The following is a 23,551-nucleotide window of genomic DNA, read 5'->3' on the forward strand; positions in this document are numbered from 1 at the left end:
AAGTTCTGTATTTTGGTCAAATAATAAACGAGAACTAGATAATTTCAGGCTCTAATAGTTTATTTTCAAATTTTTGATTTTGAACGAGTTGAAACATGCGAAAAAAATTTTCGTTTTGGCATTGAAAAAGGTGAGAAATAAAAGAAGTATGTTATAGTAGAATTCGGCGTAGAATGTAAGAATTTCCTTAATATGTGCTCATTTGTTCGGTAAAATTGAATTCATTGAAACTGGCGCCTGAAATTTGAAACTTTAGGAATCGACGATTAATGAAAAGAGAAACTCACGGCCACTTGATCGAGTAATTTCTCTCCATGTACTCGGCAATTGCCTTTTTTTGATCGTTAGATTCGATTCTATCATCAAGATAATCTGCAATACGAGAAACTGCATCCTCTGGTGATTCCCGACGAATACACATTTCAAAACGGCGTGATATGGTGATAACAGTTTCGGTCATGCTCTCGGTGTACTGAAAAAATTAGGCTTTATAACGTTTTAGTTGTATAATAAATGTTTACTCAATTTTTCGAAAGAATGCGGAGTTTATTTTAAGTTGGAAGAAATTGATTATATAAAACACTCAAGCCTGAAAGTATTTATGTTACTTACACCTTCATTAGTGCTGCTCTTATTTTTCAATTCATCGCCTCCGGAGACTTCGCTGCATGAAAGGGCGTTGTCTGGATTCTGATTCAGGATAACTGTGCCAGTAGTTGATGTAGAATGAATACTGGATTTTTTTGATGAAATAGACGACCGAGAAGATCCTTGACATTCATGCGAAACATCTGATAAGTGATCATCTGTAACACAGTTTTGTTTTCAACGATCAGAGATTTTTATAAGTTACCATCGCTCTGCGGAGAACCATTTTCTGAGTCTCTCTCAATTGTCGCATTAGCATCATAAAATGCATCCTGTAAAATCATTGTTATTCGAGTATTCCAAATTTATACTTGATATTGTAATAGTCAAACTCACAAGCATCTTGTTAGCCAGCTCTTTGACGCGATGGTAGCCTTCAATACGATTAAATTTAATAAATTGGATAGCCTCGTTGAGTTGCCGTTGACGCAAATTCCATTCCACAATCGTTTTTGACTGTGACAAGTATTTAATCACATCAATCTGAGTTAGTTAACAATAATTTTCTAAAATTTCTTAAATTCTCACTTTTTCCAATTTTTCGTGACCAGAAAGAATAATGGCATAATCAACAGGATTATCTTCATGTAGTTCGGATAGAACATCGAATTCCATTTGCAATCTGACTCCAATCTCTTGTGAAGCGATTTTAAACTGAAAAATACATTTTATTGAAAAATCAAGAGTGTTGAATGAGAGCATACCGCCAGTTTTTGCGCTTTTGACACGAAATCTTTGTGCATTTTGTGTGGTCCGACAAAAGCACACTTTCCACAAATAACTTTCTCTTTTCGATAGAACATTGCCGGCGTCATAATTGAAGAACTTTGTTTGAGCGCATATTTGCAGCCTTCGTGACGACAAATGAATAATTGACTGTGTGGGGCGAATATGGAACAGATTGTGCAAGTTCCCATTGTGTCGGTGTAAGCGGAGCACTTTTGTCCTGACATTACATCTTGATGAAGAGGAAATGTCGAGGCAAATTCAGCTGGTGTTGGTGGTTCTTTGGTGAGAACTTGATTGAAACTATCAATCGTTCCAGAGGAGGACACTGAAATTAATTAGATTTAAGAAAAATAGAAAAATATGAGCTTACTCTTCAGATTATTATTACTTGTGAGTGATTATTATGTTTGAAGTATGATCCTTTACCTTAAAATTGAATTGTATTTAAAGTGAGAAAACGACTTAGGAGAGAAAAAAGCACATGTGGAACGAAAATACGAGAATTTTGAAGCATAATGTTTATTTAGATGAAGATAGAAGCTGAAATATTGGGAAAACTTGAAAAACAGTCAAATATCACTTCTGGAAGCAATTCATTCGTTCAAAATGAACATTTAATTCCTATATAGGCCTACAACTAGGTCAAAATCAAAAAATGGCGCAATAAAAAAGTTCAAATGTGGAGTTGTGCGGAGACCCGAAGAACTATAGTTTTAAAACCGTGCGGCAGTTGCAGAAATGGGCGTATTGCAAGTCACGGTTCTGTGGGCGGGGCCAATCCCCCGAGTTGGTAATCCCCCCAATTGGACATCCCCCGAGTTCTTCGGGTCTCGTTGTGCGTGCAACGAGGCACACGCGCAATTGCAGTATTCATTTACTACAGTAGTCTTCAAAACTGTAGTTCGCGCACCCTGTTTCGATGGGGCTTCTTCTAAATATTGATAATAACGCAATAAAGAGCATTTCTTTCAAATATTACCGAATTAAATTATCTTCATAAAAAATAACACTGTGAATAGAATGAAGCAAAGTGATTGTCGTGGAGAATTGAGTGAGAAGTGAGATACAAGTTATGATTTGACAAGAAAATACATGAGAACCAGCAAATTAGATGAAATAATTGGTTAGAAACGATTTGAACTACTGTCGTCGTTTGAATTGATTGAGGTATTCAAAAAAGTCTAATGTTTTGAGGCGTGGTCCGGCACCTTGAGCAATGATGGCCATTGTTGTGTGAACTCCGTAGGAGATGATCGGAACGACGTCAGAATATCCCTGAAATTCAGAAAACATAAACACTTTTGAGTAAGCAACATACGGTATCTGTTAGGTTCGTCATGAGCAAAACTGTCATTGCTGCGTTTGCCAAGATTGGAATAATCATATTGGAGACACGATTCTTATCATAATGATATCTGGAGAATTGTCCCATTACTGTGAGTCCCATGAACAGCACGTAGAACATAATATTGCTGAGATAGAGCAAGCCACCCCACTGAAAAATGTATATAGTTGAATTTGAAACAAATAAAGTTTGCGTACCACCCATTTTTTCTCCAGCAGATAATGATTTACAATGACAATAATCGAGCAAACGGCCATTCCACAATTTCCGGCAATCGCATTGGTTCGTCGGCAGACACGTGGAGCGACGACACACATTGCCAAAAATAACCAGACAGCAGTTCCGAAATATATTGCAAAATCAACTTTATATCGATAGAAGCCCATGCGAACATTTGCTTGAAGATCCGGACGTAACCATGCGTAGAAGTAAACACTAAATAAGAGTCCGGCAACGTTGATAGCGCCAATCATTCTGAAATTGAAGAGACAGGTCAGTAGTTTGAAACTGAGCTTAAAATTTAAAAACTATTTAGAAGAAGTACCGGAGAAATGTGGCGAAACACAAAAGAATACGCCAAAAAGTCGGAGAAAATGAAAACGAAAAACTACCGCAAAAAACCATTCTGGTGGATATTCCTTGCCGCAATTAGATAACAATATAGAGCAAAAGAAGATTCGATTTTTTTTTTGATCTACCTACAAATGACAATTCGAAGAAAAAAAAATGGAAAAAAACAATAACAGAAAATGGGTGTTAATTGAAAACATTTTTTTAAGAAAACGACGGTCCTTGTCCGAATCCACCACCCATTCCTCCTGAAGACGCCATTTCTTCTTGAAGACGTTTTTGAAGAGTTTGAGAAACAAGATTCCATGATTCCATGAAACGATCCATGCATCGCTGTAGACATTGCTTTTCACCACTGGCCAATGAGCTTCCTGGTGCAGTGATGCATTTATTCGTGCACTTTTCAGAAATGTCCTGCAAGCAAAAATATTATTCAACGTTTACATTCTAAACGCCGACTAGAATTACATCACTGTCGTTTTTCAATTTGATATTTGAAAATTGGTGTGAGATGACCCAAATCTATCATTTCGGCATCCACTCCATCATTTTCACAATTCTTTGGCTTACCGTGACAAGATTCTGGGCATTGGCAAGGGCAGCTTGCTGCTTGACACCACTGATCACTTGCTCTTGCTGTTCTGGTGACAGCTTCTTCAACGTCTCCACATCAAGCAGCTGATCCATTTTCTTCTCCTATAAATAGTCTATCATATGGCATGCTCACAAAGTAACATATTTTTGAAAAATAAACGTTTAGGAAAAGTTTTCAGCATAAACATGCATTAATTCACGCGGTATAGAAAACTGCAGGGCGCGTTTTCTAGGCCTCGTCCACTTGTGTTGGCGCGAAAGTTGAGATGCAATTGTATGGGAAGATGGGCGTGTTTGTTCTCGTGTTTCTTTTTTTTTGTGAGAAGAAAGAAAAATGCGTCAGAAGAGTGTCGAAATATTTACGAAAATGTTTTCCCGATTTAATTACTTTTCACTTTCAATCGATGATTCTTGATGAACTTTGAAGGTAACTTATTTAAAAAAAAAAAGGTGTGTAGTTTTTTCTAATATTCATTTGAAATATTTTTATTAAATATTAGAACGATAAAAAAGAGATAGAAATACAAAAAATCCAAGAAAAGTTGATGCCGTTCTGTTAAGGCGCAAGTGTCGATTTACGAGCTGGGTCTCGCATGGATAGTTGTTTTAAAGGGTCGTTATTTGAATTTGAAGCTATTTTTCTTAAATTTTTCGTCCCGAGTAATTCGTGATAATTCTTTTAATCTCAGATAAAAGTTTTAAATTGTCGCTCATGAGAATAATCAGATTCTTAAAAAAAAAACATTTCCCGCACATTTTTTTATCACGCTTCTGCTTTCACAAATCCTCTCTGTTCTTCATAAAACCTTCACTGATTTAGGAAATCTTCGAAGTAATTTTTGGAAGTACACATAATTCCGGTGCCTCTTGTTCACTTATTTCAAGGCCATTTTCGTTCTCTAATTACGCCGCCTTCTTTCTTTGTGATTTTCAAATTCAGTGTTTCTTTTTAACCTCTTGCGATTTCAATTGTCGCACTTGGTCTCCGATCTCTTAAATAGACCAAAGGTTTTATCGAATGAGCATGCATTTTTAGAGAATTGTTCGGCGTAGCGTTTAAAATTAAATCCGAAATCTACTTTTTTTTTGTCGTTTAATGTCCACGAGTATGTTTAATTCTAATTAACACTAGTTGCGAAACTGGTATAATCTCGTAATTCAATACGACCAGAAAAATGTTTCATTCGATCGGTTTCTTATGCTACTTTTCCCACCATTCAATTCAAATTCGCTCATCCTTTCAAGGCCACAAGGAGATGTGTGAAACATGCATCTGGTCCTGTAATTTATGCAAAGCGTCACGTAGATTTCGGTTTTCACTAACAAATCCTTCATTTTATATAGGGCTGTACAAATCGGCACAAAAAAAAAAAAAACCGGACGCACTGCGTCCGGTTTTGGGGTAGGTTTCCACGGCGGCCGACAATTTCCGATTTTCGCCACTCACTATACTTAATCAGCAATTTTATAGTGAGTGGCGAAACTCGGAAATTGTCGGCCGTCGTGGATAGCTACCCCCAACCGGACGCATGTGCGTCCGGTTCGGACGACCGGACGTCCGGTTGTACAGCCCTAATTTTATATACTCAATTGTTAATCTGCATATTACCAAGAGACATGTTTTGCCCAAGTTCCTCTCACATTTAATCGATTCTCTTGTTTTTTCATTTCAATCTTTTTAGGGATCAAATGTGTTTTAGAGATGCAGGTGTCTAGAGAAAATTGTTTTCCTACTCTTTCATTTCGTATTCTTTTCATTTCACCAAACTTCTCTCTCGCGGCTAATCTCGCCTTCATAATAGAAATTTAGCTTCTAATTTTCGTGCTATACTAATATTCTACCACATGGTCACATCAAATGAGATAAAAACTGTCAACGCGCCAAAATGACACTCTCCCATTGATTTATTGCCCTTTGTCTCTGTGCGTCGACGCTCTAGTGCTCTTTCCAGATGTTGTTTCCTTCTCTTCTCAGCCTCCTTCTCTAGAATTCATTCATTCTGTGTCAAACACCAAAGAAGAACGACATTGTCTTCTCTCACACAAGACTGCTTATGATTTCTCGCTTCCTTCATCTGGCTCTGAATATGTCTTTCAATGGTACATGTTTATTGTTAATCGCCGAGTTTCAAAATTTACACTATCCATATAAAAAAGCGGCAAAACCTCAAAATTTCAGATGTTTGACCACTTCTCTAATACTCTCATCATGCCTCTCCATTATTCGTTCTATTTAACCCTGTACTGGCATGTTGCCAAGTTGTGTATATGTATGTTGTTTACCATATGCACACGTCTTTCCTGCTTCTCTACTTCTCTAGTCATTGGGACCGTGAGCATAAAAAACGAAAGAAAAACTTGAAAATAGTGCGCGAAACGGGAGAGATCAGAGATGAAGGGGTACGCAGCGCTCACTCGCGCGACTAAAGAGAGAGCATTGGCCTGGGCCATTGCCCTTCGAAACAAGATCGAGCGTTTTTCATCGTTTTTGAACCCTCGAAACTCCTACATATCACCTCTCATGCAACTTTTTTACACTAATTTGTGTAATTTGATATCCTATCTTATAGTTTATCAGGTCATTTCTCTTTTGTAGTAGTCCGAAAGTTTTGATTGATCGAATTTCGAAATTCTCCCTAAATTTTCGAAATTTTGTTACTTTCAAATTGACGCGACATGGACGGTCAATCAAAACCAAACAAGTATGCGAGAAATTCCCTTTTCTCTCTTTTTCTCTAATCATTTCAGTCCCATCTGCCTAGTTCTATCGGCAATTTGTGGAAGTGCGCAGATGATTTTTGAAGGCGAGGTGATAACGCCCTGCTAAAGCATTCTTATTCACGAGAGTTTCAAAAAACTATTGAAACGAGGTAAATCTTAGTTGAGTATACCTTGACAATTGTAGTTCTTTGCCGAGTTGCCTAATGTTTGAATTCAACGCTACTTACTGACTATGTTTATGCTTTTGTTTACGTCACTCTCACAAATGTTCCTTATTTCTCTACTATATTTCTTTCTGTTGAAACATTTAAAAAACGAAACAACACACATCTATGTGGAATACTGCCATCTGCCGATTTTGAGGTCACTTGGCGCGCCGTAACTCGCAAATAACCTAACAGCGCCAGATTTTTCGACAAACACACGCTTTCCGAAGTGGTATACACAACGGCCGTGTCCGCATGTTTGCCACACTTCTTTTGAGACAGAAAACTTTTGTTGTATAAAAATTTTATCACAAGAAATATCAAAATGTTGAGTCACGTTCGTGTGGCGCCTATGACGTTTCCTCTCTTCTCTTACATCTCTCTTTGTCTATTTCTGAAACTAAATCCAATATAATTAACTCTTCAGAAAGCAGCGAGAAAAATGTCATCTCGTAAAGGTACTCGTAGTTCTCGTATTGTTACGCTAGAGCGCTCAGCGAATTCGTCGCTAAGCAACAATGGAGGAGGCGACGATTCATTGTGAGTTTTTATTTTGCTTCTCTAGTTCCTGCACTCATAAACGCATTTCTTGTGTTATCTAAAAAAAAACTCGATGAAATGCTTTTCAGTGGCTCAACGCTTCTAGAAACTTCACGTCTTCAAGAGAAAGATCATTTGACTTCACTCAACAGTCGTCTTGCCACTTACATCGACGTGAGTTTTAATTTGGAAAGTATTCATATTTGAAAGTACACTTTTCAGAAAGTTCGTCAATTGGAGCAAGAGAACAACAGACTCCAGGTTCAAATTCGCGACATCGAAGTTGTTGAAAAGAAAGAGAAGTCAAACTTGGCCGATCGCTTCGAGGCGGAAAAGGTACACTTTGTTTATATTCTGATCGCCAAAGGTGTTCTGTGGGAAACTGATGCGGTGGTCTTATTATTCTCGCCGCGGTAAAGTAACAATGCAAATATAAGCTCTCGTTTTGGACGAATGATAAGTGTTGGAATATAGATTATTTGTATTTTCAGGCTCGTCTCCGTCGTGCCCTCGATTCGGCTCAAGATGAGCTCGCAAAATACAGGATCGAGTATGACGCTGCAAAGGTTGAAGTAAAGAAGTTGAAGCCACAAGTCGAAAAACTTGAGAGAGAACTCGCTGGAGCTGAGGAACAAGCCCTCCATGCCCAATCTATTGCTGATCAAAGTCAAGCAAAACAGAAGACGTTGCAGGCACGCAACGATAAATTGGTGGTGGAGAATGATGTAAGAAATTTTAATTTTATCAAAAGTAAATGTTCAATTTTGTTGTTTTCAGGATCTCAAAAAGCAGAACATCACTCTTCGTGACACCGTAGAAGGACTCAAGAAAGCCGTTGAAGATGAAACTCTTCTCCGAACAGCCGCCAACAATAAAATCAAGGCTCTGGAAGAAGATCTCGCTTTTGCTCTTCAACAGCACAAGGGAGAACTTGAAGAAGTTCGTCACAAGAGACAGGTCGACATGACAACCTACGCCAAGCAGATTAATGATGAGTATCAATCTAAGCTTCAAGATCAAATCGAAGAGATGCGTGCTCAGTTCAAGAACAATTTGCATCAAAACAAAACAGCTTTCGAAGATGCCTACAAAAACAAGCTCAATGCTGCTCGTGAACGCCAAGAGGAGGCTGTATCCGAAGCAATCCATCTTCGTGCCCGTGTTCGTGACTTGGAGACATCAAGCAGTGGAAATGCTTCGCTCATCGAACGTCTTCGTTCAGAGCTCGACACTCTGAAGAGATCGTTCCAAGAGAAGCTCGACGACAAGGATGCTCGAATTGCTGAACTTAATCAAGAGATCGAGCGCATGATGAGCGAGTTCCACGATCTTCTTGATGTTAAAATCCAATTGGACGCCGAACTCAAGACCTACCAAGCTCTCCTTGAGGGTGAGGAGGAGCGTCTCAATCTTACTCAGGAGGCGCCACAAAACACTTCAGTTCATCACGTCTCGTTTTCATCCGGAGGAGCAAGCGCTCAGCGCGGAGTGAAGCGTCGTCGCGTTGTCGATGTAAATGGAGAGGACCAAGACATTGATTATCTCAACCGTCGCTCCAAACTCAACAAAGAGACTGTTGGCCCAGTTGGAATCGACGAGGTTGATGAGGAAGGAAAGTGGGTCCGTGTTGCAAACAACTCTGAAGAAGAACAATCCATCGGAGGATACAAGTTGGTGGTCAAAGCTGGAAACAAAGAAGCCTCCTTCCAATTTTCATCTCGTATGAAGCTCGCTCCACATGCTAGCGCCACCGTTTGGTCTGCGGATGCTGGTGCCGTTCACCACCCACCAGAAGTCTACGTTATGAAGAAGCAACAGGTTGGTCAATTATTTTAAAATATTTCTGTCTTACTTTCATGAATAGAAGAAACAAAAAATGTTCATTGTAATTACAATTTTCAGTGGCCAATTGGAGATAACCCATCAGCTCGTCTTGAGGATAGTGAAGGAGACACTGTTTCTTCTATCACCGTTGAATTCAGCGAATCATCGGATCCATCGGACCCAGCCGATCGTTGTTCCATCATGTAATTGAGAGTCGATATTACATCAATCCATTTGGACCTCATTTTTACATCTATCTCTTCCTAATATTCCTTCTTGTTGTGTTGTCCTCGAGAGTTACACTGATCCTCTTCTTTTTCTCTGTCCCTCCTACGTTTTAACCGTGTTCTTGTTGTTAATATACTAGAATATGGCAATAATTTTGTTTTAAGGAAATCTCGAAATTTCACTGCCCTCTTTCCAAGAACACACCTTTCCCTAAGACTAGATCCAATTTCCATTTTTTTGAATTCATTGAGCTCACCGTCAAAATGTAAAATAGCTCGTTTTTAACCATTTGCAACAAAAGCATCAATCAAACTCCCTGTCTTCCAATGATGTTTCTTCCAACTTACCGATCGGTGTCGCTCATTAAAATTTCAAAGTGTATTTCGTTTATTTAACTTCAAAAACATGAAATATTTCTTTTCTTTCTTTACAACTCGTCTATCGTCTATTTTTTTAGGTTTATTCCATACATTTCTAAGATGGTTATGACATATAATTAGGATATGCAAGTACCGATTAAGCCAACTGTTTTTCTTTTCGAATCTATTCACTATTGAGCTCAAATGAGCACATGACAGTCGGTTAAGTGAGGTCATTGCATCACACAATAATAGAGGAGAACGTATTGAATACGGTAATTGGTTCGAATTTCTTGACAAAAATAAGCCCGTTTAGTTCAAAAACTGTAAATCTAAACAAGCCTCGATTCGAAAACTCGTAAAATCTCAGAATTAATACGCCTTTTTCACACCCCTTTTGTCAAAGCGGCTGTGGAAAAGTCAAACATTTGCGATTAGTTTGCTGGCGTTGTCCAATTGTCGAAATGTAAAATGAGATGGACATTTTTATGGGAAATCATCAAAGAGAATTGTTACGGTATCTCATTCCGACATACAGTAAAACTGATAAATGAGAAATAAACTGAGGTTACTGATCGAATAGTAGGTTTGAAGCAAGAAGCTTATTTTATTTATTGAAATTTTCGAAACTAAAAATTGAGAATCTGTAGAACAAACTTGATGATTTTTAATATTTTTTGGAAATTCTGAGAGAAATGTACGGTAGTTTAGCAATTTTCAATTTTCTCAGACCCTTCTCTTTATGGTTATTTAAAAAATCGAATTAATATATTTTCTCCATAAATTCCAATTTCCCGCAAACAAAACATTCACACCTAGGCTATATAATCAGATCGTCACAGTTTATAGTTTATCTAAACATATAAATCTTCTTTTTATCCACCTGTCCTTCCCGTCTCTATTCTAATGCAAGTGTGAATGCTCGGCAGGACATCAAGTTGCCTCCAACCACCTGCAACAGAGAACCGTCGTCTTGTATTTCGCTAATTGGTTTATGACCCTTACGCAACCTACATATATATATATATATATATATATATATGCTATGATGAGCACCTTCGCGCACCTCGAGGTGACCGAATTGGTTACGTTGACCACAACGCAACTCACCAGAAACGAGGAAGACAATAATTGGATAAGTGTTGTAATATTATAATACAACTGCAGAAAGTGCAAATTTTCAAAATATGATAGAGTTTAAGATAGAGTAATGAATTTTTCATATCTCTGTTAGCTACTTGTAAGACGATTTTCCGAAAACTTCGTTCAATAATGTACCCAAAACAGATTTTATTCAAATTTCTTAATTTAATAAAAAATAGAAACTTAAATTTCGTGATGTGTTCTGTTAATCAACTAATATGAATGCTACAATAGGCAGATGGAACGAGGGAATTATTAGAAGATTATAGATTGGTAACAATAGAATAATTTGGTGAAAGGCAAACCAATGAATGCATCTTCATGTTGATGTGATGCAGTCTACTGAGAAGCACACGTTTTGTTGACACTTTGAGCATTTTGAAGATGGTTTTTCCACTTTTTTAAGTTGCACCATGAGGGAGTCGATCTGAAAATTGCCAAGAGTCAATCAAACTTTCTAGGTCTAGTACGAACCTTTGCATTTGCCATGTTTAATTCCATTTGAAGCTTGTGATTTGCATTTGCAAGTTGCTTAATCCAATTGGAAGCTAGTAACAATGTATTCGCTTTGCTCATTCGTCGACTGTTCGCTTCATTCGGATAAGGAAGACATTCACGTAGAGTCTCGAATTCATCGTTCAACTCGTGCATTCGACGACGTTCTCGACTGTTAATTGAGTTTCTCAACAGATTTTGTTCCTAGAATTTTTTTTATTTGTTAGGAATTGTTGGATCTTACTGTCTTGAAGCCCTTCCACCGAAGTTAAACATTCTTATTTTGTCTTAACGAATTTCGAAGACATCTGGAAAAATTCCTCAGACAACGAAATACAAAACAGTTTTTCAAAATTCTTCGCACCCAAAAACTCGGCACGATCGAAATATTTCAAATCGAGCCCTCCTTTAAAAAGTACAGTAACCCATTTTCCGTTTTTCGCATTTAGATTCGAGTGATGTTTTTTTGGAGAGAAGACCCGTAAAAACGTGAATGGGTTACTGTACTTCTGAAAGAAACATCATTGTTTTTGCTTTTGACATTATTTGGTTCATGGCGAGGTACTGTAATACGTTCAAATGAAAACCGCGAAAAGTTGCATTTAAACAATTTTTGAACTTGCATATCACATATTTATTAATCGAGATTTCACAGATCGCAAGATTACCACAACTTTTTTCAAACAAAAAACTCACTTGCTCATTCAAGCCTTGCATTTTCTTCCGGCCTCCTGCTTCCGATCGTTTTCTTCTCACATATGGCTCGAATTCTTCCTCGGCTCCAGGCGGTGATTCCGAAGACATAATCGGAGATGAAGCTGTCGGCATATTGAACATCTTAGAAGTGACACGTTTGGTTCACACCACACAACCAATTAGCACTGCAAGTGACAGATCACTACAAGAAAGTAGGCGTGCCCCATCCCGTAAACTACCGTACTCCTCTTCTCTCCGTTAACAGTCTTGTTGAATGAAGAGTAGGCGTGGCAGTGTGTAATGTGCCTTCTTGACATGTGTCGACTTCTCTACATACACATTATTATAAGATTATGAAGACTGTCAGCTGGTGGGTGACTATATCACGTAGTGGGATTAGTAGCATCATGCGCAACATCTAAAGCACATATTTTCAAATATCAAGAGGCTCCATGCAACAAGTATATGGGAATTGTAATGTAATATTACGTGGGTGAATGGCATCCGGTTTAATACTTAAAAATTCTATAAATCTGTAAGTTTCCAAATCTTGGGACAACAGAACTTAACTTAGAAACTCCATTATCAATGATTTTGAAGTCTCAAATTTCTGATGTTCCAGATGGCACCAACGATTAAGAGTTCACTTACAACACTTCATGAAGAAATACGAAAATACGATAAAAGACGTCATTGGAACACAATTATTCGCAAAAGTGCTCATTTAAGTCTCGTCAGAAATATTTTCAAAAAGGTAAGTTTTATCTAGTCTTGGTAATTTTGATAACATTTGCCAATACATTTCCAAAATCCAAAACCAAATTTCAAAAGTTTTTCAGAAACGAAGACAAAAATTAAACTACCGCCATATGTCCACTTTTTTGGCTTCTTCTGAAAACATTTCAAATATTCGCGATACCGTTGTTTTACTGGAAATCAACAAATTATCGCAGAGTATCCTGTCTTCTCGCAATATTTTTGAGCTGAGAAAACTAAAACCAACACGAAAAATGGTTGAAATCGAGTGAGCTTTCTGTACTTTCAAGCAAATAAAATATTCAAAAAATTCCAGACATTGTTTTGTGTCTAAAAATGATACATTTGTTGCATGCTCCAAATTAATTTCAATGTTTCATCTGGAAAAATATATTGGATCAACTAATTGTGCAAATATACTGGAGTGGATTACAAAAATGTTAAACAATGGTGGTTATCATAAAATGAAGCCATTTGTCTACAAAGAAGGTAAATTCATACCTGCCCTTTTCTAAATGACGAATTACAATTTTTTAAATTTCCAGCTCCTTTCACTCGCGCATTTCGTGCATCTAAAGTTATGAAAAATGTGGATCCAAATGTGAAGAGGAATATTCAAACTTCAATTGTGAATAATTTAAAATCAGGAGTACACTGGTGGGCTCTGATGGCTTTACGACAAGTTATGATTCCAATTGTAATTAAAGAAGAAAGAGTTTTGCTGTGGAGAGATGGATATTTAAATATTTTAACAAAAGAAATAAAGGATTTCAAACAACGTTATATAGTTCAAAAAGCTCCGGTTAGTTCCATTTTTGCAAGTTTTTATTTTGACAGTTATTACCGGAACAGAAAGTTTTGAAAATGCATATGGCGCAACGTATTTGACGCGCAAAATATCTCGTAGCGAAAAGTACAGTAATTCTTCAAATGGCTACTGTAGCGCTTGTGCCGATTTACGGGTTCGGTTTTTGAAATGAACTAAAAACAATTATGTATCGATAGAATATTAAAATAATACAGTAGCACCCAATATTTTTTCAGCATTTTATAAGACCGAATGTTGCCACCTTCAAGCTCTCAATTTCTCGTCAAAAATTGCGACCTTTGTTCAAAAGAAAAGCAATCGATAAAAAAACAGAGACAATGCAATGGAAAAGGTTGAATTCGATGCTCTCATGGTGTTTGGAAAGAAGTGGAGTTTACCGACATAGTAAGTTCTGATTTGAATAACTTCTAATTTGACATTTTCAGCAATCAGAGATTCGTGTAAAAAAGTGTCAGATTTTCTAAAGAAGAACTCACAAAACTCAAAAATAATTGGATACACAGCAGATGTTAGCAAATGTTTCTCAACTGTTAATCATGACGTGTTGATATCAATTATTGACCGACTTTTTTCTCAAGAGTAACTAATATACGAAAAAAAGTATTTAAACGTTCAATTTTATAGGCACGATATTTATACGGTATGTGGAAAAGGAAGAAATCACGGAGGATTTCATAAATTGATATTCTGTTCAGCTGGAACTGAGTTGAATGCACATGAGGCGCTTCGTCGAAAAATGGAATTGAAAGGAGTATTCAATTTTGAAGTTTGCTACCGAGAGGTATATCACGAATATTGATACATATGAACTATATATGAATGAACTAGTTATGTAAAAACATTTTTAGTGTTGGTCTTATCTTTAAATGTATCTAGTCCCGTGGACTGCGACTTTTTAGATTCTGTACTTTCTTGAAATCGTAGAACACAAACTCAACTGCACAGGCTTAGTGACTAGGACCAAGATTACTTTCAAAAATTAAATTTTGGAAAATTTGTCAATTTACCAAAACTCTGGCTGAACATTTAAAAAAATCTAAAACTTTTTGGAGTGTCTCAATTAGTTGATGACACGCATAAAGCTTTGTATATTAAAAAACCTGACTTATTGACAGATGAGTTCCTCTACAACACTCTACAGTGTTATTCGTACCACACTTTCAACGTACTACTACAAGCGTGGCCCAACATCGTGGAGAATTACAAAAGGAGTTCCACAGGGACATCCTATATCTTCAAATTTAGCACATATGTACCTCAATAACTTTGAGCAGAAATATTGGAGCAACGAAAAAGAGGATTCGAGAATTGTTTTCTGCAGATATGAGGATGATTTCATTTTCATTACAACTGAAAATTCTTTATTCGAGAAGGTGATTTTTTTGGAAAATTTTATTTATTTATCTAAAAGGTCTAAACTGCCTTTTAAATCATAATTGTTTATTTTCAGATGATGAAACCATTATCTACTGGCAATAACACTCATTTTTTGACGGCTAATCCGAAAAAGTTCAAGGTCAGATTGTCGTAACTCTTTAATAAAACTAACTCTAAGAATTTCAGAAATCAGAGCGATGTGGAGCATCACAAGTCCTTCAATGGTGTGGAGTGAAACTGGATTTTCAATCGGGAAATTGCTTTATTCGACGAAGATGCAAAGACGGTGTGGCTCGTCAATTTTTGATAAAGTTGCAATAATTTTAAACAAGATTTATTTCGATTCGATTCGATCGAGGCACTTACAATAAATAATAATAATAATTCGAAAGCGGCAATGTAAGGCTAAGCGGGGTTTTCGAAACTTCGAAAGTGAAAGACACACAAAGAAAGAATTAATGAAATAAGGATAGTATAATAAATAAATTATAGAATTTTTTGGAAGGATAAATATAATACTAAAAAGAACCGAATGAGATAATCGTTATGATATAGAAAAGTTATTAAAAAAATTTAAGATGAAGCTGTCTTTTTAGACTTATTCTTTTTCTTTTTCTCGTCTCCACAAACATATTCCACGAGTTGAGGGATTTGGCCATTCGTATGATAATTTTCAATGTGAGATTCACCTGGAATAGTTAAAATTTAGTTTAAAAATATATTAGTTTCATAGAATTCGATATTTAGAAATAGAGGAAATCATTACCCAGTTGCTTTTGCCACTTTTGACATAAAAATACGGTGCGCGGTCTCGAAACCAAAATCTCGCAGCTACAGTACATACAAGTATTTTGCAATTTCCTACGATTCTTTCCTGATCGAAATTTGACGAACTTATTTCGTAATTTACCAAAAAGTTGTGTTTGTATTTTAAAATAGGAGAACCAAGCTAAATATGAGAAAAAAACGTGAAGAAATTTTGCAAAATATTCATGGGATACGGCAGCTATAACGTTTCCGTCGTGTCGAGACCGGGTACAACATTTTTCGGTCAAAATCGCAAAAGAGCAATTGGGTCAAAACCTCTACATATGCTTTTCCAAAAATAATTTGTTATTTTTGGAAGAAAAACTGATTTTGAACTAGAGTTTCCAGATTGTTCCAAATAATTCCAAAATGGTGATCTAACCGTAAATCCCGTTGAAATGACCAATTGAACCCGAAAAGTAGTTAAAACATTTCAGATCGAAATTTCAGAATTTAGTTTTTATTATTTTCTTTAGCTCTCTCAATTGAAAATAACTTACTTCCAATGAAAGTTCCGCAGATAAAAAGATACGGAAGTCCCTTGTGAGCAGTTAATTGTTGAAGTTGACGTTGAATTGCAGCTGGTTTGTCTGTCTGAAAACTTTAATTTTGAAACCATACATTTCTATAAGAAATCAACCTTATCCACGTAGAATGTGACTAATGGTAATCCATATGTATCTCTCAATAATGTTTCAGTTTTCTTTGTGCTCTCGTTCTTAGAGTCAATGTACAAAACTGCTGGCAATTTCCGAATCTGAAATATTTTCCCATTTGTTTCAAGTTGAAAATTCAAAGAATGACCTGCTGAGTTAAAGATTGACTTGGAGATGGAGTGACCACTGATGACGTGGCAGGTGCAGGACGACTGGTAACTGCCTTGTTTTGAGGTGTTGGACGAATTGTAGCACGAGTTGGTGGCTGGAATATTTAATGTTTGATTAATATCTAAAGCTGAAATGAATATCGGAATTTTAACATAAATGGAGAACTTATATACTCAGCAGTAGCCCCCACTGGAGTGTACAGGGAAACTTCTGGACATACTATCGCGTTGGTGTCGCGCTCAAACTTTGGAAACTCAATAAAATTGCCTTTTTCGGTGTGATAATACAATTTTTAAAATCAAAAATTGATTTGGAATCATAGTAAAATATTTGATTGACTACAAAAAAATAATAAAATAACCTCGAATCATGCCTGAAAGTTGAAACTTTCGAAACACTCGCTAAAACTTTTTTGGCAAATAACAAATTTCAGGAAGTTTTGAAAAAATCCTACAAACAATATATATTTTCCAACTCACCCGAGTAGTTGGTGATGGTCTCGGTTGAGACTTTGGTACAACCGATGAGCTTGGAGCAATTACTGAAGCTGGACGAGTTGGTGGTGGTGGACCACGTGTTACTGTAGCAACAGACATTGGTGGAACAGGTTGAACTGGTCGTGGTGGGACCACTTGTTGTTGAGATATAACTGATCCATGTGGTTCTTCTTCAATAACACTATCCTCATGATTACCATAAGATGTTGAATGAGTTGGAATTTGAACTTGTGATGGTCCTGGATATGTGTATACTTGTGGTTTTGACTGTCCAGAGTAGGTATTCACTTGACCAAGTGCAGCAGTTTGATAGTTGTTTTTATATGTTGGAGGTTGAGTTACATATTGTTTTGGTGGTTGTTGTGGTTGCATTGGAGCAGGAGCCTGTGGAGCAGGAGCCTGTATAATTGGAGCCTGTGGAGCTGGGAGGAAGTTCATTGGTTGTTGAGGAGCTGGTTGTTGAGGTGGCGGTTGAGCAATTTGTTGTTGAACTGGGGCCTGTGGTTGAACATATGGATTTGGTTGCATTCCTCCATATTGGTTCTGTTGTTGTTGCTGCTGTTGTTGCTGAAGTTGTTGTTGGCGAATCTGTTGTTGCAGTTGCTGGGCTTGTTGAGCTTGTTGAGCTTGTTGTTGAGCCAATCGAGCAGCTTCACGTTGCTGAGCCTGTTGAGCTGCGATTTGTTCGGCGAGTTGTTGCTGTTGGGCAATCTAAAGTTATCATAATTGTCTTGAAATTGGAATTGAAGGTAAGTGGGTAATTTTTTAATCCTAAAATGACCAAATATCACGCTAAAATGTCAACTACCAGTCACATAGTTTACACCTATCGTAATTTCGAAAATTGAGTCAAAATCTTGTGTTCTACGAGTTTTAAATTTTAATCATTTTAAACATACGCATTCAAACATCATAGGGGTCTACAGCAAAACAGGATTTTTTGTTGAAAGCTTGACAATTTATCAGGACTAAACGTTTTGAAAAACGCAACAATTCTTGAAGTTTTCCATTATGATATTCGGTATTAATGGGCTTAATTTATACAAAGTCCCCATTAGTACTCTGATCTCGGCAAATCGCCGCAACTTATCCACCAACTTTAGCAACTTTAGAAATGCCAAGCGCAGAAGTTGCTAAAATTTGGTAAAAACGTTGCTAAAGTTGGGCAAATTAGGTTAAAGTTGGGGATACCCTCAAAATTTGCACTGAAAATTTTTAAAAAATTGGCTAAACTTGGTTAAACAGTTGCTAAAGTTGGGAAAGAAGTTGCTAAAGACAGATTAAAAGTTGCGAGAATATACAATTGGTAGAAAAGTTGCTAATGTTGGCGGATAAGTTGCGGAAGGGTAAAGTTGGCGCTTAAGTTGCTAAAGTTGGTGAATAAGTTGCGACGAATTGCCGAGATATTTGAAAAAATTGTCACGAAAAAAGTCCAACCTGTTGTTGTTGCTGTTGTTGCTTTTGCTGCTCAGCTGCCAATTGTTGTTGTTGCTGCAGCTGTTGCTGCTGAGCAATTTGCTGAAAAATAACCATTATCAAAATTAAATAATTTCCAGCAATATATATGTATATATGCTATGTAAATATAAAAATTGCCTGTTGCTGTTGTTGATAAGCCGCCAATTGTTGTTGATAGGTAATTTCAGCTTGAGATTGTGTATTCACTTGAGGCTGTGGTTGAGCAACATTTTGTGGGTATCCAGAATATGTTTGAGTAGGTGGAGGTTGTTGGGATTGCCCATACGTTTGTGGTACTTGGTTGGCTACCTGAAAGTATGAACGATGGAAGGAAATTTTTCATAAAAAATTATTTCAAAAAAGTATTTTATTAGGTTGGCTGTTACCACTTTTCGAAGGCACCTCAATGTAGCTACACATATATCAAAAAATTAAAAACTGCTTGAGTTTGATAAATGGCTACAAAACCTGTTAAAAATTGAAATAATAGGAATTTTCGTTCTAGCGGACACACGTTCCTGAGCGAGCCCCGCCCAATTCTATGCCTTTTTGGCACTTTTCACAGAGTAATGTTTAACCTAATTTTTTTTATTTGTGATACTTGTATTGCGGCCTTCTAGAGAAATGTTAAGGGAATCCCCACAAAAGAAAGACACAATTTTTTAATACGAATTTCTTGAATCTCAGTAAATTTAGTTTTTAAAAATCAATATATTTTTCTTAAAACCCCGAACCTGTTGTTGTTGAGAAGTTTGATATCCTCCAGCATTTGTGGCTGCAGTATTTGGTTGCATTGACATTTCTCCGGGTAATTGAATTCCGTATGCTTTTTGAAGAATATCCAGATACTGTGAATATTTTGCCAAGTTAGCTTGATCAATTTGTGCAGGAGCCTGTACTTGTTGTTGCTGCTGCTGCTGAGAATATGTTTGAGCGTACTGCTGAGCAGCACTTGTTGCAAATGATGTGGCAGCCGCAGTCAGAGCAGCTTGATTTGGATAAAATGAATCTTGAGAACCATATTGAATACCAGGCTGAGAGTTATAACTATGGAATTGAAGATTTGATGATGATGCTGATGATTGTTGTGAAGGTTGGTATGATTGTGTTTCCGGTTGAGTATATGTAAACGAAGTTGGGAAGGATGATGGAGATTCACCTGGAAAATACGTTTTAACAAAAAATTATCAGAAGTAGTTAATCGTTTGTCTAGTTTCTACAATTTTCAAAGTCCAGCAAGATTTCAACTTTATTACATGAGAAGCACTTCCAAATATACCGTAATTTCATTATTTGAATTACATACCAACTTCTTTACGTTGGCAGCTTATACAATAACAGGAAACTTGCTAACCGTTCTAGACCTATGCTAAATCATTGGAACCTTTAATTTTGTATGCAGCTTTTTCATACTTCAGTGTTAATTTGCAGTTTGAAACCTAAACCTTCATCTACTGTAACCACAGTACCCACACTTTGATTTTTCAGTTCAATTTTCACAGAGGGCATGCTCCAAGTTTGAAAAAAGTTAATCTCTGATTCTTTATCAATTAGATTTTCATAATCATGATATCAAGAGTGCACTTGGCGCCTTTGGCTCATTGTTGTTGTGCATTTTGGAATGTGCTGCTGTTGGTGGCGACTCGGCGAAACGAAATGAATGACATGTCGACAAACAATCGTGCCGAGACACCAAGATACGGTTTCAAGACGAGATAGATGAAGGGGTGAAACGTTTTTATGACGTATTAAGGAAGGATCTATATATCCTTCAGAAAATATCTAGTTTCAGACTTTACTTCACATATATAGATAATTGTCTTTTGGGAGAAAATAAAAGTTTTAATACCGTTTGTCCGGCTTCCTTTCTAGCTCTGGTAGCTTGATTGTGTTTGGTCTTAGCCAAAAGTTTTCAATTGAGTAAATGGGGGGTTTTTTTTTAATTTTAAACTGAACGTTGAGTCAATAAAATATTCAAAATAGACAGATTTATAAGCTTTTTAGATTTAGATGAATAATCGTTGGAAGAGAAGATGCGGCAAAAATTTTTCATGATAAATGTACGGAGCCTTACCGGTACATGAGGTACCCACGATGTTAGGTATACTCCCAATAAAGAAACTAATAAAAGCAAATCGGGGTAAACGAAAAAATAATTTTCAAATAATTATTTCTAAAGTGAATAAAAATAATGCCACTTTGCCAATATGCAAAATATGTTAAGTTCCAGTTAAATATAATTTTTAATATAAGAAACTTACCATAACTCTGAGAATATTGTGGTTGTTGTTGCTGTTGATACTGCTGTTGTTGTATTTCAGCAGTTCCATAGATATTAGCTGAAAAATCGTTCAAGTTGTTGAAGATAGGAAAACAACAAAAAGTCAATTTCATATTGACATAAACCGTTTTTGGCGCCTGCTCTCTCAACCCAAATTTGGAAGGATCAATAGACAGGGAGTACTTGAGACGGTTGTAGATATATCCATATATTTGATTAGAGAAAGTGATGGAGAAAGAGAGGTTACGGGCTTGGCATTTTGAAAAGGATAAAAGTGATAAAAGAGTTTGAAAAAAACAATTAAAAATTTTTTTTTTAATTTCTAAAACAACATAAAGTTTAGGAGAAATTGAGAGGCAAAAAATTCGTATTCCAAATAAATTTAAAACAATTTAATAATCAAATTTGAAATGTAAAATTTTAATTCCTACGCCTTGTTCTATAGTTTATGATCAAGCTTAATGAATTTATTCCCGTCTATCCACGATCCACGATTACAAAAGAATTCTCAAATTTTCAGTTTTAGCTTAGAAATCTATGAAACATTGTCCTAACAAATGCAACTAGTTTTTTTTTGAAGGAATACCACACCCTTCTTCTAAATTTCCTCTATTTTCCTAATTTGTAAAATACTGCATTATATATTTATGTAAGTTCGTAAAGTTTCATAATAATTTTTTGAAATTCAACAAATTTAAAAAAATAGTAAATTACCCAATGTAGATGCCACGTGGAGAAGTATGGATGTAACAAGGAGAAGGCGTCGTTGACGGTGCGCCATTCTAAAATAGAATATTATCAAATTAATCAATAAAACTTGAAGAAAAAATGTTGTGATATGGATATCAAGGCTACCAAAGCCCCCAGGCACATGGAAAAACAACAAAAGAAAGGGACATACACACATATACCGTCTGGTGGTTGCTCCAGGAGCCCAAGGGGTTCTCTGGAGCAGTGGCTGCTCCTGGGGGCGATAACAAACAAAAAGACATGTCAAACACAAACATAAATGGGTGGAGCTGGTACGCAGAAGAGCAATTTCTCGCGCCGTCCGCGCGCAAGCTCATTCCGCGGACAGTTGGGTTAGATGGAAAGAGAGAGAGCACTTTCCGGGGCGAGCAGAAATGACGGGTTGAGCAAGAAGAAAAGAATCTGTTTGAGGGGTTTCGATTGTGCGAATGAGTTGAAGAAGAAAGGGAAGAACAGAAAGAAACACTGATAATCCTATCATAAAGGGTTTGATAACTTGGAACTAGGTTGAACCTTGAAAGGGAATATCTTAAATGACTCGGCAATTCGTCGCAACTTATTCACCAACATTAACAACCTTTCTACCAATTTTATATTCTCGCAACTTTTAATCTGTCTTTAGCAACTTCTTTCCCAACTTTAGCAACTTTTTAACCAAGTTTAGCCAATTTTTAAAAAATTTTCAGTGCAAATTTTGAGGGTATCCCCAACTTTAACCCAATTTACCCAACTTTAGCAACGTTTTTACCAAATTTTAGCAACTTCTGCGCTTGGCATTTCTAAAGTTGCTAAAGTTGGTGGATAAGTTGCGGCGATTTGCCGAGGAAGTGTCAGTGAGAATTTTGTCAGAGTATATTCTAATGGATAATAAATACCTAGTATCCAAATGGAAAACTCTAAAATGTTTAAAATTTGTCAAACATTTACAATCAAAGTTTCGACAAATTACCAATTTTCGAAACAAAATTTGGGCTTCTAGGAAAATTTAAAGCAAAACCCCTATACTGTTGAGAGGTTCTATATTTTATATTTTAACTATATTTTCACTGGGCTACATTCCGTGACTACAAATTAAGTGCAAGCACGGTAGTTATTGATTTTAAGTCGAAATCAGGTAATATACGTTCAAATCGAATTAAAAATAGCTAAATACAGTTATTCAGTATCTAAATAATCTGGTTATTACATTTTTTATTCAGAGTTTTAAATGTCAGAAGAAATACCCAATTATGATAGATTAATCAAAAGTACTCAGATTTCGGCAGGGTATTGTTCTTTCAAAATTGCTTGGCTTAATGTGACATAGAGGTAATCGTGATGACGTGGCACTGCTTACCAATTTCCACGTCAAGTATGTTGTACGCTTTTTTGAAGTGGCACTTATTATGAATTGAACACTTTTTATGGCCGTAGGGGCTCAATGACATGAATCATTGGTCTTTTTTTCATGCACACTCATCCGCATTCCAACTTCTTTCACAGAACATCTCTTCTATTTTGCACAAACAAAGGATTACGGTAGGTACATTTACAGTAATCTCCCATAGTGGCGCCCTCTCCGGCTACAGCCTAAGTCCTGTTTTTGTCGTCCGGTCAGTCAGTCAGTGTGTATGTGGCGAGCAATTTTTATTAAGTCTATTGTTTTGAATGTGTCAGTCACTTTCTCTATGTTGTCATACAAATTTTCTAAAACAAAAGATGAGCAAGCAAGAGAGCTTGTCGCGGGGATTCAAATTTCTCCGTCACATTGTTTTTTTCGCCTTTCATTTCTTTTCAGTTTTTGTTTGATTTTTCAATCCGGAAATGTTTTTCGTGGCATTCTGACTACTTCCATTTTGTTTATTTTTGTTGAATAACCTGTGGAAAATTTC

General features: G+C 36.5%; 7 protein-coding genes across 8 annotated transcripts; 2 read left to right on the top strand and 5 right to left on the bottom strand.

Annotated features, from left to right (window-relative positions):
• Positions 1-45: 45 nt before the first annotated feature.
• On the bottom strand, positions 46-1,803 carry C36B1.11 (uncharacterized protein). The gene is made up of 8 exons (NM_059968.4): positions 1,748-1,803; positions 1,353-1,702; positions 1,177-1,302; positions 985-1,131; positions 854-920; positions 613-806; positions 288-472; positions 46-237 (listed from the first exon to the last, which is right to left on the bottom strand). The coding sequence occupies exons 2-8, from the start codon at positions 1,599-1,601 to the stop codon at positions 222-224; spliced, it is 984 nt and encodes a 327-aa protein (NP_492369.1). The 5' UTR covers positions 1,602-1,702; positions 1,748-1,803; the 3' UTR covers positions 46-221.
• Positions 1,804-2,355: 552 nt separating this feature from the next.
• Positions 2,356-3,196, bottom strand: DY3.8 (SWEET sugar transporter). Its single transcript, NM_001025909.6, has 3 exons — positions 2,920-3,196; positions 2,696-2,872; positions 2,356-2,652 (listed from the first exon to the last, which is right to left on the bottom strand). The coding sequence occupies exons 1-3, from the start codon at positions 3,193-3,195 to the stop codon at positions 2,518-2,520; spliced, it is 588 nt and encodes a 195-aa protein (NP_001021080.1). The 5' UTR covers position 3,196; the 3' UTR covers positions 2,356-2,517.
• A 209-nt stretch (positions 3,197-3,405) lies between these two features.
• Positions 3,406-3,988, bottom strand: tin-13 (Mitochondrial import inner membrane translocase subunit tim-13). Its single transcript, NM_059969.7, has 2 exons — positions 3,863-3,988; positions 3,406-3,706 (listed from the first exon to the last, which is right to left on the bottom strand). The coding sequence occupies exons 1-2, from the start codon at positions 3,977-3,979 to the stop codon at positions 3,497-3,499; spliced, it is 327 nt and encodes a 108-aa protein (NP_492370.1). The 5' UTR covers positions 3,980-3,988; the 3' UTR covers positions 3,406-3,496.
• Positions 3,989-7,240: 3,252 nt separating this feature from the next.
• lmn-1 (Lamin-1) lies at positions 7,241-9,831 on the top strand. The gene is made up of 6 exons (NM_059970.7): positions 7,241-7,353; positions 7,443-7,527; positions 7,576-7,689; positions 7,845-8,078; positions 8,131-9,171; positions 9,256-9,831. The coding sequence occupies exons 1-6, from the start codon at positions 7,256-7,258 to the stop codon at positions 9,382-9,384; spliced, it is 1,701 nt and encodes a 566-aa protein (NP_492371.1). The 5' UTR covers positions 7,241-7,255; the 3' UTR covers positions 9,385-9,831.
• Positions 9,832-11,039: 1,208 nt separating this feature from the next.
• On the bottom strand, positions 11,040-12,282 carry hlh-16 (BHLH domain-containing protein). Its single transcript, NM_059971.3, has 3 exons — positions 12,099-12,282; positions 11,382-11,606; positions 11,040-11,334 (listed from the first exon to the last, which is right to left on the bottom strand). The coding sequence occupies exons 1-3, from the start codon at positions 12,204-12,206 to the stop codon at positions 11,227-11,229; spliced, it is 441 nt and encodes a 146-aa protein (NP_492372.2). The 5' UTR covers positions 12,207-12,282; the 3' UTR covers positions 11,040-11,226.
• A 438-nt stretch (positions 12,283-12,720) lies between these two features.
• Positions 12,721-15,450, top strand: trt-1 (Telomerase reverse transcriptase; the record flags this gene model as incomplete). 2 transcript variants are annotated; one of them, NM_001373211.5, is made up of 10 exons in its annotated part: positions 12,721-12,852; positions 12,930-13,122; positions 13,171-13,343; positions 13,400-13,656; positions 13,899-14,067; positions 14,109-14,262; positions 14,308-14,464; positions 14,799-15,056; positions 15,134-15,199; positions 15,247-15,450. In NM_001373211.5, 9 exons carry the CDS (start codon positions 12,968-12,970, stop codon positions 15,379-15,381), a joined length of 1,524 nt encoding a protein of 507 aa, NP_001359628.1. In that variant the 3' UTR covers positions 15,382-15,450. The 2 variants fall into 2 exon arrangements, with proteins under 2 accessions (NP_001359628.1, NP_492373.1); NM_059972.7 differs by having other exon boundaries at positions 12,938-13,122; positions 15,247-15,448.
• On the bottom strand, positions 15,378-21,718 carry pqn-26 (Glutaredoxin domain-containing protein). Its single transcript, NM_059974.5, has 10 exons — positions 21,645-21,718; positions 20,911-20,988; positions 19,384-19,808; positions 18,788-18,958; positions 18,629-18,709; positions 17,174-17,902; positions 16,672-16,788; positions 16,508-16,624; positions 16,368-16,461; positions 15,378-15,749 (listed from the first exon to the last, which is right to left on the bottom strand). The coding sequence occupies exons 1-10, from the start codon at positions 21,709-21,711 to the stop codon at positions 15,634-15,636; spliced, it is 1,995 nt and encodes a 664-aa protein (NP_492375.3). The 5' UTR covers positions 21,712-21,718; the 3' UTR covers positions 15,378-15,633.
• Between the last annotated feature and the right edge of the window lie 1,833 nt (positions 21,719-23,551).

Source organism: Caenorhabditis elegans, chromosome I (assembly GCF_000002985.6).
Source record: "Caenorhabditis elegans chromosome I".
NCBI classification, from domain to species: Eukaryota; Metazoa; Nematoda; class Chromadorea; order Rhabditida; family Rhabditidae; genus Caenorhabditis; species Caenorhabditis elegans.

What these genes read in the sequence shown, in the direction of transcription:
- hlh-16 (NM_059971.3), bottom strand. Translation starts at nt 12,206, where the DNA reads ATGTCTTCGGAATCACCGCCTGGAGCCGAGGAAGAATTCGAGCCATAT. An exon ending in TGCAAGGCTTGAATGAGCAA is followed by an intron (nt 11,607 to 12,098) that starts GTGAGTTTTTTG and finishes AAAAAATTCTAG; the next exon opens with GAACAAAATCTGTTGAGAAA. An exon ending in TAAACATGGCAAATGCAAAG is followed by an intron (nt 11,335 to 11,381) that starts GTTCGTACTAGA and finishes GGCAATTTTCAG; the next exon opens with ATCGACTCCCTCATGGTGCA.
- lmn-1 (NM_059970.7), top strand. Translation starts at nt 7,256, where the DNA reads ATGTCATCTCGTAAAGGTACTCGTAGTTCTCGTATTGTTACGCTAGAG. An exon ending in ATCGCTTCGAGGCGGAAAAG is followed by an intron (nt 7,690 to 7,844) that starts GTACACTTTGTT and finishes TTGTATTTTCAG; the next exon opens with GCTCGTCTCCGTCGTGCCCT. An exon ending in AATTGGTGGTGGAGAATGAT is followed by an intron (nt 8,079 to 8,130) that starts GTAAGAAATTTT and finishes TGTTGTTTTCAG; the next exon opens with GATCTCAAAAAGCAGAACAT.
- pqn-26 (NM_059974.5), bottom strand. Translation starts at nt 21,711, where the DNA reads ATGGCGCACCGTCAACGACGCCTTCTCCTTGTTACATCCATACTTCTC. An exon ending in CTTATCAACAACAGCAACAG is followed by an intron (nt 18,710 to 18,787) that starts GCAATTTTTATA and finishes GTTATTTTTCAG; the next exon opens with CAAATTGCTCAGCAGCAACA. An exon ending in TCACATTCTACGTGGATAAG is followed by an intron (nt 16,462 to 16,507) that starts GTTGATTTCTTA and finishes TAAAGTTTTCAG; the next exon opens with ACAGACAAACCAGCTGCAAT.
- DY3.8 (NM_001025909.6), bottom strand. Translation starts at nt 3,195, where the DNA reads ATGATTGGCGCTATCAACGTTGCCGGACTCTTATTTAGTGTTTACTTC. An exon ending in TGCTGGAGAAAAAATGGGTG is followed by an intron (nt 2,873 to 2,919) that starts GTACGCAAACTT and finishes TACATTTTTCAG; the next exon opens with TGGGGTGGCTTGCTCTATCT. An exon ending in TGACGAACCTAACAGATACC is followed by an intron (nt 2,653 to 2,695) that starts GTATGTTGCTTA and finishes TCTGAATTTCAG; the next exon opens with GGATATTCTGACGTCGTTCC.
- tin-13 (NM_059969.7), bottom strand. Translation starts at nt 3,979, where the DNA reads ATGGATCAGCTGCTTGATGTGGAGACGTTGAAGAAGCTGTCACCAGAA. An exon ending in ATGCCCAGAATCTTGTCACG is followed by an intron (nt 3,707 to 3,862) that starts GTAAGCCAAAGA and finishes TTTTGCTTGCAG; the next exon opens with GACATTTCTGAAAAGTGCAC.
- C36B1.11 (NM_059968.4), bottom strand. Translation starts at nt 1,601, where the DNA reads ATGTCAGGACAAAAGTGCTCCGCTTACACCGACACAATGGGAACTTGC. An exon ending in CAAAAGCGCAAAAACTGGCG is followed by an intron (nt 1,303 to 1,352) that starts GTATGCTCTCAT and finishes TGTATTTTTCAG; the next exon opens with TTTAAAATCGCTTCACAAGA. An exon ending in TGGTTCTCCGCAGAGCGATG is followed by an intron (nt 807 to 853) that starts GTAACTTATAAA and finishes ACTGTGTTACAG; the next exon opens with ATGATCACTTATCAGATGTT.